Here is a 16972-nt window from a genome sequence, read left to right as displayed (position 1 = left end):
ATGAGACTGTAACTCTGCCTGTCCCCCAGTATCTGACACAGTCCGGTTTGTTTTTGATAGCACCTCATATAATATATAAGTATGCAGTTTAATTACATATATATGTGAAATTAAAAATTAGTGTATCACAGCATATCAAAAATCAATAATTCTTCATATCAGTTGACAGTCTTTGATTTTCCTTTATCAGCCACTCTACACTTCCAGGAATGATGGTTTGTCTGCCTCAATTAACTGTAAGATATAAAATAAGGTAAGTTATATTTGCCTTTCTTAGACTTGAAAGTACAATTATTTTAAACATAATTTGTAAAATATTAATTTCTAAAGATAATGCACTGTATTAACATATCGAGTGCATTTATCACTGATGTCAGTTTTCAAATTTTTGTGAATGGGAAATTAAAAAAATTTATAATTATGAAGTTTGGCTTTACTTATATAATCTACACATGAATCTACACTGATGTCCAAAAGCTAAGGACGGGCTACATTTTACCTGAATTTAAAAACCTTTTCATGATTATAGCCAGATGTGGACATAAATTTATTGCCAGCGTACCAATAAATTATATTATCCAAAAAATGTGTTATAAATTTCCTACAAATTAAAATGCAGTACATTTTTGGTGAAAGTTACAAATTTCCTGAGTTAAGTAATTAATGTATTGAGCTTACAGAAACTATGCCCACCCCAAACTGGTCCACTTCAGAGCAAGAATAAAACCTTGTTTGTTTTCTGGAGGGGGAATTTCAAGCATCAATGCATCTCCCTATTGCATCACAAATGTGTTCTATGGGGTTGAGATATGGTGAGCATGCTGGCCACTAGATTTGATTAATATCCTTGGTCTCCAGAAGTATCTCCACTGCTCACGTATGATGTGGTATATTCATCCATAAAAATGAATTGTTCACCTCAGCGCCGGCACGAGCAAGTTTTTGAGTGTGGGCAAGATTTTTTTTTCCGCCCTTTCGTTGAAATTTTATATGTATATATAAAAATTATATATATATATATATATATATATATATATATATATATATACTGAATAAATAAATAAAATATTTTTGTGTTTATTATATAATGAGTACATAATTTTAACACAATTTATAAATATTACATCAGTCACATTAAATATGACAAAACAAATATGAAAAAGTCTGAATTAAGAATTAACAATTTTAATTATTTAAAAAAAAGAAACCTTTCTAGCCTTAATTTTGGCAAAAGACTTTACTACTACTTCTAGATCTAATGTCTCGGCTATGTCACTTTCAATAGATAAAGTGGCTAAGCCATCTAATCTCTCTCTCTTGGGACATTGTGGACCTCAAATAATTTTTAATAAATCTTAATTTAGATAAACTGCGCTCTACACTTGCAACTGTAGTTGGGATTGTTAAAAGAATTCGTAGTGATGTGTACACATTAGGAAAAAGGCTGCACGAGACTGCCTCAAATTTGGGAAACCTACATCAGAAGACCTTCAGCCTAATCGTCCAAGAAGACCAACATTGCCCGCTAAGGGGCACCATCAGGACTTTAAGAGAAAGAATAGCTTCCTGCTTCTTCCTCATTTACTGTTTGTTGTGCCTGCGTGCACGTGTCTTGTTCTTAAGTTCCTATGAAAATGGCAACGTGACGTTGCTGAAATATTGAAAGTATATTAAAATTTATTTTAATGTATATCCTAGTTTATGTTGTAATTTCCTTAAATTATTTATTAAAAATAATTAATTTATACAATAATTTGAAAATTTGATTATTAAAGATAAACTATAATTATTGAGGGCAATGTAAGACGTAAAGTATGCTGCCCAATGAGCGATTTTGGCATTTTAGCAAAATGTGCCTCTGATTACTATCTTTATAATTTATAAACTATTATCTTTGAAATTTTATTTGTCTATCAAAAATCTAAAAATAAGTACACAATTAAAAAGAAAGTCAATAATTGTCCAAAGTCACTTAAACACAGAATACACAATACACTCAAATGTTTCACATTCAAAATTGAAATGACGCTGAAAAAAAATGTAAGAAGTGCATATCATGCAGTTTCGTCTATTCAAATTTGAAGCAGAATTTAAGAAAGCGAACAGCATAATGTACACCTATGTTTCAGACTAAATATTTGGATAGATCAGTGTTTCTGAAACTTCAGATATCTGTGTACCCCTTCTTTAATTTTCATTAATACCAAGTACCTTATCGAAATAATAATAATAATAATAAATAAAAATATATTTCATTGTAAATATCTGTTTTATTTGAATTTAGATGTACATTAAACAAAAAAAAAAAAAAAGATTTATTTTTAATAGAACAAAATTTATAAAGATACTATACATTTTTACTTAATATAAATAATTTATCATCAATGAAACAAGTGAAATTGCCTATTTCTATATCTGCTATATTGCTCTCTTTTATGCGTTTTATAAATCCTGTCTTTAACCAATGATCCATACTTAAGAATTTGAAAACTAAAAAAATTACTGTATTTACTCGACTATAACTCGCACTTTTTTCCCAAAATTAAAGCTAAAAATCGTGGTGCAAGATATATGCTGGGATTTTCGGAAACTAAAGTTTTCAGAAAAAAAACTGAAAATGAGTATGACTTACCAAGAAGCTTTTATTCTCCATCACTTCTTCTGTCCTGGAGAGCGGTTTTCTTGTGTGCAATCAAAGTTATCTACCCAAATAGAGTCATCTTCTTTCCCATTATATCAAGCAAAAATTACTAGTAATTTAAGACTTGAAATATGTAATGAACAATTCTTGACAAATTACTAATGAGAAGTGAAAGATGCGTGCGATTGTAGGCCAGTAGAGAAAAAGCAACTATTAAGAAGTGCATATGATTGGTGCGGTATTAATAAAAGATCATGCGACCCAAACAAAACAAGCTGACAATTGAATTGAAATGCTGATTCTTTTAAACCGATTTCCATAATATCTGAAATGCATTCACTATGTACTTCTTAGTTTTAACATGTTCATGATGGGGTAGTGTCAAGCAAAACCATACATTGCACCAGCAACATGTGGTTTTGCTTGAGTCTATACAGCAGTTTCTGTTGGAGGGAGAGATGCGATTCATTAGTTAGTGTTTATATTCCTAGTTGTCTCTAATTACACTATTTGTTGAGAAATATATTACACAGTCTGCAAATGTCTGTGAACCTTATTCGGTGACATGATAAAACTAATTGTTTTTCATGTTTCTGCAGTATAGTAGCTGTTGTGGTGGGCGTATTGTTTACTGCAGGGAGCAAGTTATCGCTCCAGCGTGAAAGTCGGGGCGATAGTGACTCGCAATTTGAGTAGGAGAATTCATGCATAATATAATTTAATATATATATATATATATTTATATATATATATATATATAGACTATAAAAGTTTATGAAATTCACATCATATACTTTATGGGTTGTTTCCTTAAGTATCTAATAAGTGAGTTCTAAAATGTTTAGTTTTATTATGTATGACTATAATTTTTTTATTGATAAAATATAATAAGCACATATTTAACTGTCAATTGGAAAATGTGATTTTTTAATTTGGTAACTAAACGCTGTATTTTTGTAAAATATCTTGTTGCCGTAATACGCTGAATGAGCGCCCTTTTTAAGCAGCGCCGGGAGGCAGGCTGCCTCTATGCTACACCCTGTCAACGGTACTGGTCCCAGGGATTATCGAAATAAAAATAATTATTTGGAGCTTATATAATTAGAATTTTGAAAAAAGCATTCGACAAAGTCAGACATACTAACTTAATAGAAGTCCTTCAACAAATAAGGCTAGACGAACAAGACATAAGACTAATAACAAATCTCTATTGGAATCAGTCAGCTACCGTTCAATTAGACAACATTATCACCAGTGATATTAACATCAAAAGAGGAGTGAGACAAGGATGTGTGCTCTCACCACTCCTGTTCAGCATATACGCAGATTTCAATGCTTCAATTCAATTCTTTTCAATTCTTCCAATGCTTTAAAAAAGCCTTGGAAGAATGTCCAGAGGGAATCACAATAAATGGAAAGATTGTTAACAACCTACGATATGCAGATGACACCGTGCTAATTGCAGATAACATTATGGATCTCCAAAAACTCATTGACAGAGTATATATAGAAAGCCAAAGAATGGGAATAAATATAAACATCAACAAGACAAAATACATGATCATCAGCAAACATCTAGCCTCATCAATGAAACTGACACTCAATGGGAAAAATACCGATCAAGTGTCAAGATATAAATATCTTGGTTGCTGGCTTAATGAACGGTGGGATCCAGAAATAGATATAAAGACAAGGATTGAAGTTGCACGGCAGTCCTTCATGAAAATGAGAACATTATTCTGCAATAAAGACCTAAACATGGAAGTCAGATGCGAATGCTGAAATGCTACGTGTGATCTATTCTGCTCTATGGAGTTGAAACATGGACATTGAAGGCGACAACTATCAAGAAAATCGAAGCCTTTGAGATGTGGCTATACAGAAGAATGCTAAAGATATCATGGACAGAAAAAATTACCAATGAAGATGTCTTAAAATCCATTGGCAAAGCTAAACATCTTGTACAAATAATCAAGAAACGAAAAAAAATCATATCTTGGCCACATCATGAGAAATGCAAATACAAACTTCTACAAACTATTTTGGTAGGAAGAATTGATGGCAAAGGAACTAGAGGAAGAAAAAGAATATCATGGTTTGACAACATCAAGACGTGGACAGGAAAGAGCAGTGCACAACTGCTCAGATTAGCACAAGAGTGCAGTTTGTTCGCCAAGATGGTCGCTGACCTTCGATAGAAGATAGCACAATAAGAAGAAGATAATTAGAATAAAATATATTATATTTATAAATATGTATATATAAATTTAATATTTTTTAAATATATGATATATCCAATTTAATTTTTTTATTTTAATTTTTTCTGCCTCCAGTATAATTGTAACATAAATCTAAGTTTTCCGCCTGCGACATTCGCCCTTTCCAACCCTGCCTCGCGCCGGGCCTGGTTCACCTACAGCACCAGGAAACAAAGTGATTGAAGAACTTCTTCGCAGTATTGTTCACCAGTCATAGTCCCTTTTTCCAGCACTTGTCCTTTCTTTAAACATAATGCCTCCCCACACCATGACCATGTCTACTGTATCTATCCCTTTCAAGAACATTCTTGTGATGGTAAGCAGTACCACTTTCATGCCAGAACAAGCGTCGTCTAGAATTGGAGAGAAGACTAAAACAACTCATCTGTAAGGAGTACTTTAACCGATTGGTGTCTTGTCCAACTTTTATGGATACAACACCACTGAAAACATGCTCTACAATGAACTGTGGTTAAAGGGAAGCAGAATATAGGCCTTCAGTCATGTAGGCCTACTAATCATAGATATCTTGCAACAGTTTGTTGGGATATCCATGTACTTGTGCTTGAATGCAGCCAACTTACAAGCTGAGCCGCCGTGGTGCATCAATTATGTTTTGCTGTTATGACCAAAAATGTGTCTTCATGCTCCATGGTAGAGTGAGGGTGATCTCTTAGCAAGTGCCTGGAATACATTCCATTGATTTGAAATGCTGCTCAGAGCCTGAATACAATGCTATGTGAGATTCCAAACTCTCAAGCAATATCAATAAATCTGTGGCTTTCTTCAAGCTTTCCAATAATTCTTCCCTGCAGGAAATCATCTAGGTTATGTCTTTGATACATTACAAGACGTTAAAATCTGTAACTTTATTCCTTCATGAAAAGAGCTTCCTATAAATACAATTTGCTTAGTGCAACTTTTATCCTGTTGAGTTCTACCACATCACCTCTTTGCACATGATTCAAAATTTTGAACATATACTTGCTTTCTACTCGAATTCATCAGTTATACAAGTTTCCACAAGCTGATTCGTTCTGAATTTGTGACTGTAATCTTCAGAAGTGGTGTTTGTCTTTAGGTTTTGGACACCAGCGTATATCTGCATTTCAGCCAATAATTGATTCAGTATTATTTGATATAAAGAATAGAAGTTTAGCCCATTTGACTTCGTGTTAGGTGGTCTCATATACTGATTTTCTGAAAGTTAGAAATTTGGTAATTATTATTATTATCCTAAGACCCCATTGCATCAGAGACTCATCTAGGAGGTCCCTTTTGTCATATACACAACTCATCATATCATGCCTTAAACACATTCTCACGCAGTGCATTCAAATCATTCACGACTCCCCATGCAAAAAAATCCTGCTTCTCCTATCCTCCATAAGCCTCCTTATACAGCTTCCAGAGATGATCTCTTGTTTTCCCTTAATCTCCCACCATTTTATGAAAAACTTCTTCAATATTAATCCTGTAACAACCCCTAACCAAGTTGCACATCTTTATCAGATCATCCTTCTTGCTCCTATCTGTTAGACTTTGCAAATTACATTGTCTCAACTCTTTCTTCATATTCAATATTCCAGAGATCAGAAACTATTTTGGTGAATTACCTCTGGACCCTCTCCAACATCTCTTCATCTTTTTGAAAACCAGGTGACCAAATCCATTCATAGTAGTCCTTATGTGACCTAATCATAGTCTTATACTGTACAATGGAATCAGAATCTCCTTACTTCTTCTAGTCAGTGTCATCCACATCATTGCTGGAATTTATTGTTCTCACACTTTTGGCAATATATCCTCTAAATTTTAGATCCTTATCCACCATCACCCCAAGATCTCTTAACTATCTCTTATTTCCTCCACCTCCAACAATATATCTCCACCAAGAGTAAATTCTACATCCCATCTTTGTTTTCCAAATTTTAAAACCTTCCATTTTGCAACATGGAACCAGCATCCTCATCTCATGTCCATTCACTCAGTCTATTCAGGTCTTCTTGTAGGGGCCACAATTGCTCTATTCCTAATAGTTCGACCCGACTTTGCATCATCTGCTAACAATTGTATATCCCCATTCATATCTTCCCCAATATCATTAACATACAGGTTAAACAGCAGTTGCCCCAAAACAGAATTATATTATGAATATGTATAACATGATGGGCAGGACTCGATGAATTATGCAACATCCTACTCGCCATGAAAATAAATAAATAAATTACTCAACTCCCCCCCCTTCCTATTTTTAGTAATATGCCCGTTAAGTCAATAGGTGATTAATGGTGCTATATTGTTGTTTGGAGAATATTTCGATTGTTGTGAAAACCATTCCAGGAAGAAGAAGTCAATAAATAAGAATAGGAAGAACAGTTAAAACGACATTGATTTTTTGGGGGGAAATATAATTTGTTACATTAATTTTTGTTACCAGAATGGTTCTTTATATTATGCATATTTGTCTGTGTTTTCTTAAAGTTACAAAAATTTGTTTAGAAATCTTTTTTTTTTTTTTTTTTAAATAAAAAATATTTTATTTTGTCCACTCTGCAATTAATCACCAGCTGACAAAATCTACTTGCCATGGATGAGTGTTTTTGTCAAGCTCCAATGATAGGTACTAGTTATTTTCTAATTTCACTGAGCATAGAATAACATTTTACCTATGGATCTTTGATTAGGATATTTCAGTATTTTGTTGTTTGTGTCTACTATATAGAGAACCAAGTGTTTTAGGAAAGCCAAACTAAAAATGCTGGTTAAAATTATTCTTTATACAGTTCTATTCTATACAGTATAGAGAATAATTTTAGCCAGTATCTTTAGTTTGGCTTTCCTAAAACATTTGATTCTCTATATAGTAGACACAAACAACAAAATACTGAAATATCCTAACCAAAGCTCTATAGGTAAAATGCTATTCTATGCTCAGTGAAATTCACTGTAGTAAGCTGTCTACTATAACAAACTTTCTGTGTGGTATTAGAATCAAATGTATAACCTATGCATAAATCCATATCTACATTTTGAATTTGAAATGAAGAAATCAGAAAGTTCGATATTAATAAGTATGCATGCATGCTAATATTTAAATTCCATAATAGTGTTTTTTTTTTTTTTGTTTTTTTTTTTCATTTAAATTTTCAACTTTATGCTGAAAAATATTCAAGCTTTTAATCAGTTTTTTCTCTTTGCAGTTAACAATGAATAGGAGTTCTGCAGCAGTAAGATTTTCATGTTGATATCTTTGTAAATCTTTTGCATAATGGATTCACCAAAGCTTTGGCAGTTATTACCTGACTCTCTACTGTTGCAAATATTTTCTCTTCTTGATGGTTCTGATTTGGTGAAAGCAAGAGGAGTTTGCAAAGCCTGGTATAGAGTGGCATCAGATGAATTATTATGGAAAAAACTTTTCTGCCAGGATTTCAAAATTGATCAAGCTATACCAATTGCACCTGGAAAAATATCTTGGTGGAATGAGTACAAAAGGCTTAAATTTTATGCACCCACAATTGAAACAGAAATTTTAAATGATCACACTCATCAAGTATTACATGTAAGCTTTTCCCACAATGGAGAGACCTTTGCTAGTAGCTCAAAAGATGGATATATCAAGGTAAATTAAATATGTAATATAGTTAAATAGATATATTTATATGTAACCAAGTAAGGAAAATTCCTTAATTAGTAATTTTATTGCCTATGAATCTTCCTGGTATATGTTAACCTTAAGATATAGATGCAAAATCCTGCTTCAAAAATGGACAGAGTTGTTAATTACAAGGAAATCTGAATGTTCTCAGAAAACACTTAACCAGATTAATTCTGGTGAAAACATTCTTATATGCCTTCAATGATTCTTATTGAAGATAAGAAATATTTTATTATCATTGTTAGTTTTATTGCTTGCTTACCTAGTCCTCTTCTAGCTTATGGTGTTAAAGGTACTACAAACAGCATGTAACTTTTTTCAGTCTCTGGCTAATGCCTTGACATCATTCCATCCTACTTCTCTTTCTTTCAGTTTGTTTTGGATGCCCCTCTTCCATGTTTGCTTAGTTTTATTATATAATTACATTATTTTATTATCATTGGGAAAACAAAAAACTGATTGATTAATGAGAAGCAGAGAAGTGAAATAATTTACTGTATAGAAATATTGTATGCCTGTAAAACAAATATTGGTATTCTTATTGTGCATATTGACTAGTTCCACAAGGAAGACCACATGTTTTTATCTTAATACATTTTCAGATGGATTGTTTTCATGAAATAATGTTATTTGCCTGTAAATATACTTCCAAATCTTGACTAATTTCTACACTGTTATCTTAAATTTTATTGTTTATTCTAATTCAAATAATTTCACATAAGTTTTAGTTTTGATATTGCATCCTTTTTTCATGGTAAAAAACTAGAATATTTTTGCATATATAATGAACATTGTTCAAGAATGTTGTAACTCAGAACACTCACTATCCATAGTACTTTGAAATGTCAGTTTACCTCTCCTACCTCATCTCAGAATGTCATCATAGAGGCAGTTAACAGTGCAACTTTTTACATGACTCCCACCCATGAAACATTGCTAACCTCTATAGTAGATGGGTTAGTTAAGGATTTCTTTACTTTTTTAATATATTTTTTACATAATCTAGAAATCCTTCTCTAGAGACCAAACATGGAACTTTCTCAAGCTGCTTCAAGCCTATAATAAATCTTGCATTAGTCTCACACTGGGCAATGAAATCCATCTCTCAACTAAAAACAATCGCAAACATCAATGTCTATGGTGGAATTCAAGCCCATGGTTGGAAAGTAGGTATGAAACCACTTAGCAACATTTGGGTTTTAATCATTTTTACGTTCATTTCACTTCCTAAGGTCTGAATGAACAGATTTTATTGAAATTGTAGGACTGATTAGATAAATTGAGTCATCTCAATTTTTAATTGAATCGCATCATTTGCATTGACAAAACTGGACAAAATAAAGTTATGTCTACTGTGCATAAACGGGTTGAAAATTCTCTCCAAAAACTAAATGATCTTCAGGATCACTGTACTCACTGGGCAACCCTAAAGGGTCACTATTAAACTTACTCCTGACTACAGGACAGTAAACTCAGCAGTTTCTCCACTTAGTCAAAAACCTGCCACCAAGGAGAACCACTCTACTCCCCAGAATATGGAGCTAGACCCAGAAGATATACCAAATTGAAGTAATGCAGAAGGATACACATGCAAATTTTGTTTGCTTACACTTGGATAAAGAATCGAACAATGTAATTTCTTGGCATCTTTATTTTAATTTGTAACCAAGTGAAAAAGCTTTTAGTAACTATCTCTAATCCAGAGTATTTGAATGAGGTATTACAACTTTTCACTACTTTTATATGGGAAATATATATGACTTCTGCCTTGGTATCTCTTCTGGGTCTGCTTCTTGGGGAGTGGAGTAGTTCTGCTTGGTGGTTTGAACACTGGATGCAGTCTAAAACAGCTTTCTTGTATAATGGACTGTCTATAATATACTATGAAAGAACAATCAATATGCAGTCTAAAACAGCTTTCTTGTATAATGGACTGTCTATAATATACTATGAAAGAACAATCAATATTTCCTTCTGTTTTTACTTCCATCATGTATGTGTAGTATTTGTCACTTTCTGAACGTTCCTTCTCCTTAATGTTTTCTTTGCTGGGTGAGGCCACTTACTCTGAAGTGAAAATTCATAGAAGATTGGATCAATGTTAGCATTTCCATTATATCTTCTAGAAGTGACTTCATATATATATATAAGATGGAACTCTTGTATTTTCAGGCAGATCAGTGTTAAACCAGCAATAACACAAGCTGCCTCAAAAGATAGTGTCCTGTCTCGTTTAATTAATCATATGGTTATAAGGTATTGAACTAATTTGACTTTTGTTGGGTTTTTTCTTAGATATTAGCATCTTTCCAAGCAGATGCAGCATACAGTATCAACAGTAGTATAGCTTTGTGTGTGTGTGTGTGTGTGTGTGTTTTCCTCCTAATAGTAACCCTACCAGGAGGCAGTTTATTCTGACATGCTCCATTGCATACAATACATATATTACATGTAGCTTCCAAGTACTGATTAACATTTACATTTCCAATTTTGTATCAATATTTATATTTTTACATCTATATGTACATATTCCGACCTTTTATATCCATTTATATTTTTATATATACATATATTTATACTATATAATTCATACAATATCAGTAATTTATGTTACTTTACAACAACTGGTAGTTGATCTTATTGGTAAATTTAATTAGTTCTGAGTAATACTTTTCGATAAGTCTCTGTTTTGACACTGGCCACTTGTCTCCAGAAGTAATGACGTGTTGCATTAAGGGCATGCGGATGGAGTCCAGTAGCTGACAGTTGTAAAGTATGTGGTCAACAGTCTGTTGAAGGTGTGAACTACAAATACATGATGTTCATTCCAGGATATGGAATCTGTGTAAGTAGTGTCTTGGTTTTCCGTGTCTCGTTAGTAGTGTGGTTAAACTTGAAGAAATGGTGTGTTTTTTCAGCCGGAGTCCGCTTCTGATGCTAGGAAAGAATTCTTTTGTTGATGTGTTTTTGATGTTTTCCATTCTTCTTCCCACAAGTCTAGGCTTCTTTCTTCTGCAAGTGTTTTTATAGCAGATTTCAAGTACTTTTGGTAACTTGTTTCTTTAGTCGCTTCTTTAGCCAACTGATCCACTCTCTCATTTCCTGCTACCCCAGTATGTGTGTTCACCCAGCAGAACTTGATTTTCCATCCCAATAGAGTGAGATTCCAAACCAGTTTTCTTGTCTGTTCTATTAATGCTATATGGTTGTTCTTGTTTTTTATGCCATCTATAGTGCTTCTACTGTCACTGTAAATTGTTGCTGTCTTTTGATAAGAGGTGTTGACTTCTAATTCCTGGAGATATGTAAGTGAATGAACTATAGCAAGTTCTGTTTTGTTGTTGGAACAGAGAAAATATAATCTAGAGCAGCGTTCTTGTATAATGAACTGCCTGTTATATGCAATGAAAGAACAGCCGACATTCCCTCCGGTTCCGATTCCGTCAGTGTATATATGGAATTCGTCACTTTCAGGGCTTTCTTTCTCCTTAATATTTTTTTTTTTTTTTTTTTTTTTTTTTGCTGGGTGAGGCCACTTACTGTAGTGAAGTGGATGTTCATAGTAATTTGGATCAATGTTGGAATTTCTGTTATATCTTATGAAGTGACTTCGTATATTAGAGATAATTCTTGTATTTTCAGGCAGATCAGTGTTAGAGCTGCAGTAAAGCATACTGCCTCAAAAGCTAGCCAGCAAAGGTTGGTCGATTGGTAGAGCCTCTGCTACTATAGAACTCTTTAAAATTGCAGAATGGGCAAAGTCCAAAGACTCATGAAAAAAGTTAAGCAAGTTTGAGTGCAATTAGTAGTTGGAAAGGATCCATCGTTCGATGCTGTTGGCACACTCTCCCTCGATGAGTCTTTGGACTTTGCCCATTCTGCAATTTTAAAGAGTTCTTTGTTGGCCATTACTTCTAGTTGTAAGCTGTTGTGTCCCCGAATCATTATCATCGCATCATTGGCAAAAGCTATAACTTTTGTTTTGGTAGTGAAAGGAAGTCTTCATAGCGAGTTGTACTGGATGTTCCAGAAGCCTGGTCCACAGCAGGAGCCTTGCGAGCAGCCTTGTTTGACTTTTTTTGCTACAGCTGTAATTTTTAATGTCATGGTTGCTCTTCTGTCTGTAAAATTATTTTTTGAAAGATTGAGTAAGTTTTTCGGGCATTTTAAATCTCTTAATTGATTGATTATGACTGGCCACCACACAGCATCGAAAGCTCCTTGTACATCGAGTGAAATCAGTAGTACATCTTTTTTTTTTTTATTGCTGTAGAATGTCCTCTGTGAACTCTTTAACCTCCATAATTACATCTACTGTGCTGGATTGAGGTCTAAATGCATATTGATTGCTGCTTAATAGATTTCTTGAGTAGACATAGTGCATTATTTGGTTTATCAGAAGTTTTTCTAGCACCTTACCAGCAACATTTGAGACTGATTGGTCTGTATTTGCTAATTTTGTTGGATGTTTCTTTTCCTGGTTTGATTATGGGTATAATTTTAGAGCTTTTTAGGAAATCACCCTCTTTTTTAGGCATTGGTTTTTTACAATGAATGCCTAAAAAGGGGGAATCAACAAACACTCTTAGGAGTATGTTGCTGGTTATTCTGTCCTCTCTTGGAGTTTTACTTGGATCCATTGATCTTAATACTGACTCGATTTCATTAATTGTAAATAAGTCGGCATTAGGAGTATCTATGTCTGTTTTCATTCTTTGTAAGTTTTGTGGATTTCTTCATCTGTTGATTCATTGTCATCAGGAATAAACTTGTTGATCATAATAGCTGCAGTTTCTGCTAAGTTTTTAGTGTAGGTGCCGTTTGCTTTCTTGATGGATGATAATATTGGTGTTGTCTTATTCTTTCTCTGCTAATTTATATATGCAATTCCAAGGATTCGATACCGTTGAAACAGTACAGAATTTTTTCCATGATTCTGTTTTTGTGTTTGTAATTTTGGACTGATAGCTGTATTTGGCTTTATATAGTAGTTCTGTCTTCTGCTCTCTCTTAAATCTTGGTTATGGTATGTTCTTTGATATAGTTGTCTGAGTGTGTTAACACATTTTCTTAGGACTGTTAATTCAGCGTTTTACCAAGGTACTGATTTTCTTCCTTCGATGTTTAGCTTCTTGGTTGTTCAGAGTGTTTGGTCACTGGATTTTTACCGACCTGATGAAAGCACATAAGCAAGGAAGTCTGTATCATCTTGTTCTGATGCCCAGATGGCTAGGTTCTTTTCTAAGCTGAGCTGTTGTTTGCTAATCCCATTAAAGTGATGTCCTGAGATTAGGCATGAAAATTCTCTTTTTAATACTTTAGCAAATATGTCTAGACTGGTTTTATTGTGAAGTACTTGATGTTAATGCTGTTGGATTCTGAATAAGGAGAAATTTAAATGATTAATATTCCTTACAGAATCCAACTTAATCCACCATACCAAAGGCTATACTTGTAAAAATTATTTGATATTAAACCCATGGTTGTAAATTATTATTCATGTAATTGCCTTGAGTTTATTTATTAAATTTTATTAATTAATCTAAAATATGTTTTAGCAATGATAGAACCTTGTATTGAAATATTATTCTGTTTATTTTGATTATTCCTAATTTAATATTATGAGGAATTGTATATATAAGTTTAATATGCCTTATGTGAATTATAATATTTTAATTTTTTATTTATCACTACCAGTATGTAAAGGTATAATGTTATGCAATATTTCTGTTTTTATTTTATTTTGTTTGTTACTATGGAGACGGGCTAGAAATAGCTAGTGCGTGCTTGGATCGCGAGAAATGATATTCAACTGCAGAGAAAGAATTGACATAAGCTAGAGCGTGAGAAACAATTTGGGGGGGGTGGGGGAGAAGGGAGGTATATAAGCTAAGAGCGGAGAAAACCGAGGCTCTTCTCTTTTTTAGGACCGACCATGGTGGGACATGAAAGCATTGAGTATAGCTCAGACAGACGAGGAGAATACTGAGAGGTAGCAAAGTGAATGCAAAGGATTGCTGTGTCTAGAACTTTGGTGCTGTAATTGAAATATTTAAGGACCCGGAAAGTAATAAGCAACTGAGTATAATTCTAGAAGTTAAAGAATTACCACGTGTTCCAAGAGTTTCATGGAACTTTAACAGAGAGCTGAATTGGTCGAATAGTGTTAAAGAAGGAATGAGCATTTTCCTTTATCCAAGTACGTCTATACACATGAAGTGCGACCATTAATAGTTCAGTTATCATTGAGAAGATTTATTCTAAATAGTGTTGCCATAGTGTACTAAGTAAATATAGTTATAAAGTGTGCCCGTAGTGAAATTGATGAACAAAGGATTTATCCGGTAAGAACTGTCCAATTTTATGTTACTTCGGTGCAGAGATATATGTGTAATTCCTCCTTTTATTCCCCACATTAACTATAACATTTTTTTGCTGAAATTAGCCGGAGTATGAAGTATGAAAGTGCATACTCATGAAGCAGTTGTTGGCACCATTAATGTATTGAGACTTAACTAACTGTGTGATAATAGTAAAATTTGTTACTAAAAGATTTTGTGATATTGAACTCTATTAAAAGTTATTTTAATATTGTGAAAGCTATAAGTCTGATAGCAGAATGCCCATAGACTGAATCTGTAAGATGTTGTGACCAGTTAAGCCAAGACATTTATATTACCTTGTTCTCAGAATTGAGTTTATATGTATAATATATAACCCAGAATTAAATATTTTGTTTTGATGATTTTATAATTGTGTTTGCCTGAATCTCCTTTACTGCACCGCTCTTGAAATTATCGGACCTAGTGGGAGCTTTAAATATAAGAGATAAACTCGGTCTATGTAAGAAATAATATTGATATAAAAATAGTTGATGGTTGGTTTCACTAAATTTCATTAGACTCATCTAGATATAGAATGGCGCAGTCTAAAAATATAAATTTCTCTATATTTAAATTAGTAATCAACTAGCAACTTATTACTTGTTTAAGAACAAAGTTAAATCAAGATGGCGAATCAAAAAGAAAGAAGTACAATCCAACAATGTGATGGGGTGTGTTGTTTATTCCATTTATATTTTTTTTTTACTGATGATGAAACTTAATATGCGATGATCAAAACAGCTTTCATCTTCTTCACATTTCCATTCAGAAACCCTGGGTAAAATAGCGTTGTTTGCCAGTGTCAGATCAATGAAGCTGCTTCCTCTGTTATTTTCAAATGGAGTATTACAGTCATTGTTTAGTATATGCAGGGAATTTGATGCTAAGAACTCTTCCAAATTTTTACCTCTATTGTTTGTGTTTTCGTTAAACCATACTACCGAATGAGCGTTACTATCTATTCCAATAATTAAGCCATAGTTGATGGTAAAATCCACGATGTTGTCCATTTTTTTTCTAAGTTGTATTTTATGTTAGTGTGATGTTTAGATAGATACTTGCAACAAAAGTTTTAATTCCTCTGTATGGTATGTAATTTCAATAAGTACCGAGTCCTCGTTGCTAACCTGCGAAATTAATATTGCCTCGACTTCACCACGAGTATTGCAGCTCTTTCTTTCAGATCCTTTGGAAAATATTTTGTAATTACTTGGGAAGCTGCATATTTTGTTGTCGATGTTGTAGGGGTTCTTGTATTAATGCCAGTCCTATATTTTTTCTATTTATGAGTTCTATTAAGTTCTTGACTGCCTTGTTAGCGTTGTAGATTTATTTGAAAGTATGCCAGGAAATTAGTGCTGTTTCTACAAGCTTTATTATTGCTTTCCATAACCTATGTTTTGAATTTTGAGCTGTCTGTAGTAGTTGTATGTCGGGCAGTCTTTGCTTAGTGCCATGTGTTTGCAGTTGTTTTTGGTTTTGGCATGCTTCTTGTGATTTTGGCAATTTATGCAATTCATCTAGGACTTATTTCGTGGGCACTCGCTGAACTTCTGTTCTTTAGAGCAGAATGGACAGGTGGTTTGTTCCCCCCCCCCTTGTAGTCTTGTGTATGATGGTGAAATTTATTGCAGTTAAAGCCCCTCAGAAAGCTTAAATAGTCTGCACAATGGCAAATTCTCCATAGCATTTTAACACTGGTTTTCAGAAGTTTGGTCCTCGTTGTTCGATCGACTTTTATAATCGGGTTTCTTTTGTTAATTTTTTTTTATTTGTCATGTTAAATTTCTGTATCATCTTTGTGTTGCCAGTGAAGAGTTCTTTGTTCTGCATGCAGATTGAGTCTATTGCATTGTTCATATCAATTTCACTGGGAATATCATATATTATCAGCCTTGGAAGAGGTTTCTTACTGGTTTGCTACTAATGTGTCTTTGCATTCCTTAGATGTTTCGTTATGTAGCAAGTCTGTATTGGTCTTTTCTTTGGACTCAATTAACACTCCTCCATTATTAATACTTTTCATTTT

The 16972-nt window shown here is 33.4% G+C and overlaps 1 protein-coding gene across 2 annotated transcripts in view; it reads left to right on the top strand.

Moving 5' to 3' along the window:
• Window positions 1-16972, top strand: part of Fbw5 (F-box and WD repeat domain containing 5) — a 120270-nt gene that overhangs the window by 12612 nt on the left and 90686 nt on the right. For both annotated transcript variants that reach the window (XM_090397235.1, XM_090397234.1), the window contains exons 2-3: window positions 191-253; window positions 8103-8524. In XM_090397235.1, the coding sequence (XP_090253361.1) occupies window positions 8171-8524 (354 nt within the window). In that variant the 5' untranslated portion in view covers window positions 191-253; window positions 8103-8170. The remainder of the gene's footprint in view (window positions 1-190; window positions 254-8102; window positions 8525-16972) is intronic.

Source organism: Typopeltis vanoorti, chromosome 8, assembly GCF_054136105.1.
Source record: "Typopeltis vanoorti isolate ZY-2024b chromosome 8, IOZ_Tvanoo_1.0, whole genome shotgun sequence".
NCBI lineage: Eukaryota > Metazoa > Arthropoda > Arachnida > Uropygi > Thelyphonidae > Typopeltis > Typopeltis vanoorti.
The sequence above is the reverse complement of the archived record's forward strand: the minus strand, read 5'-3'. Positions and strand labels throughout refer to the sequence as shown.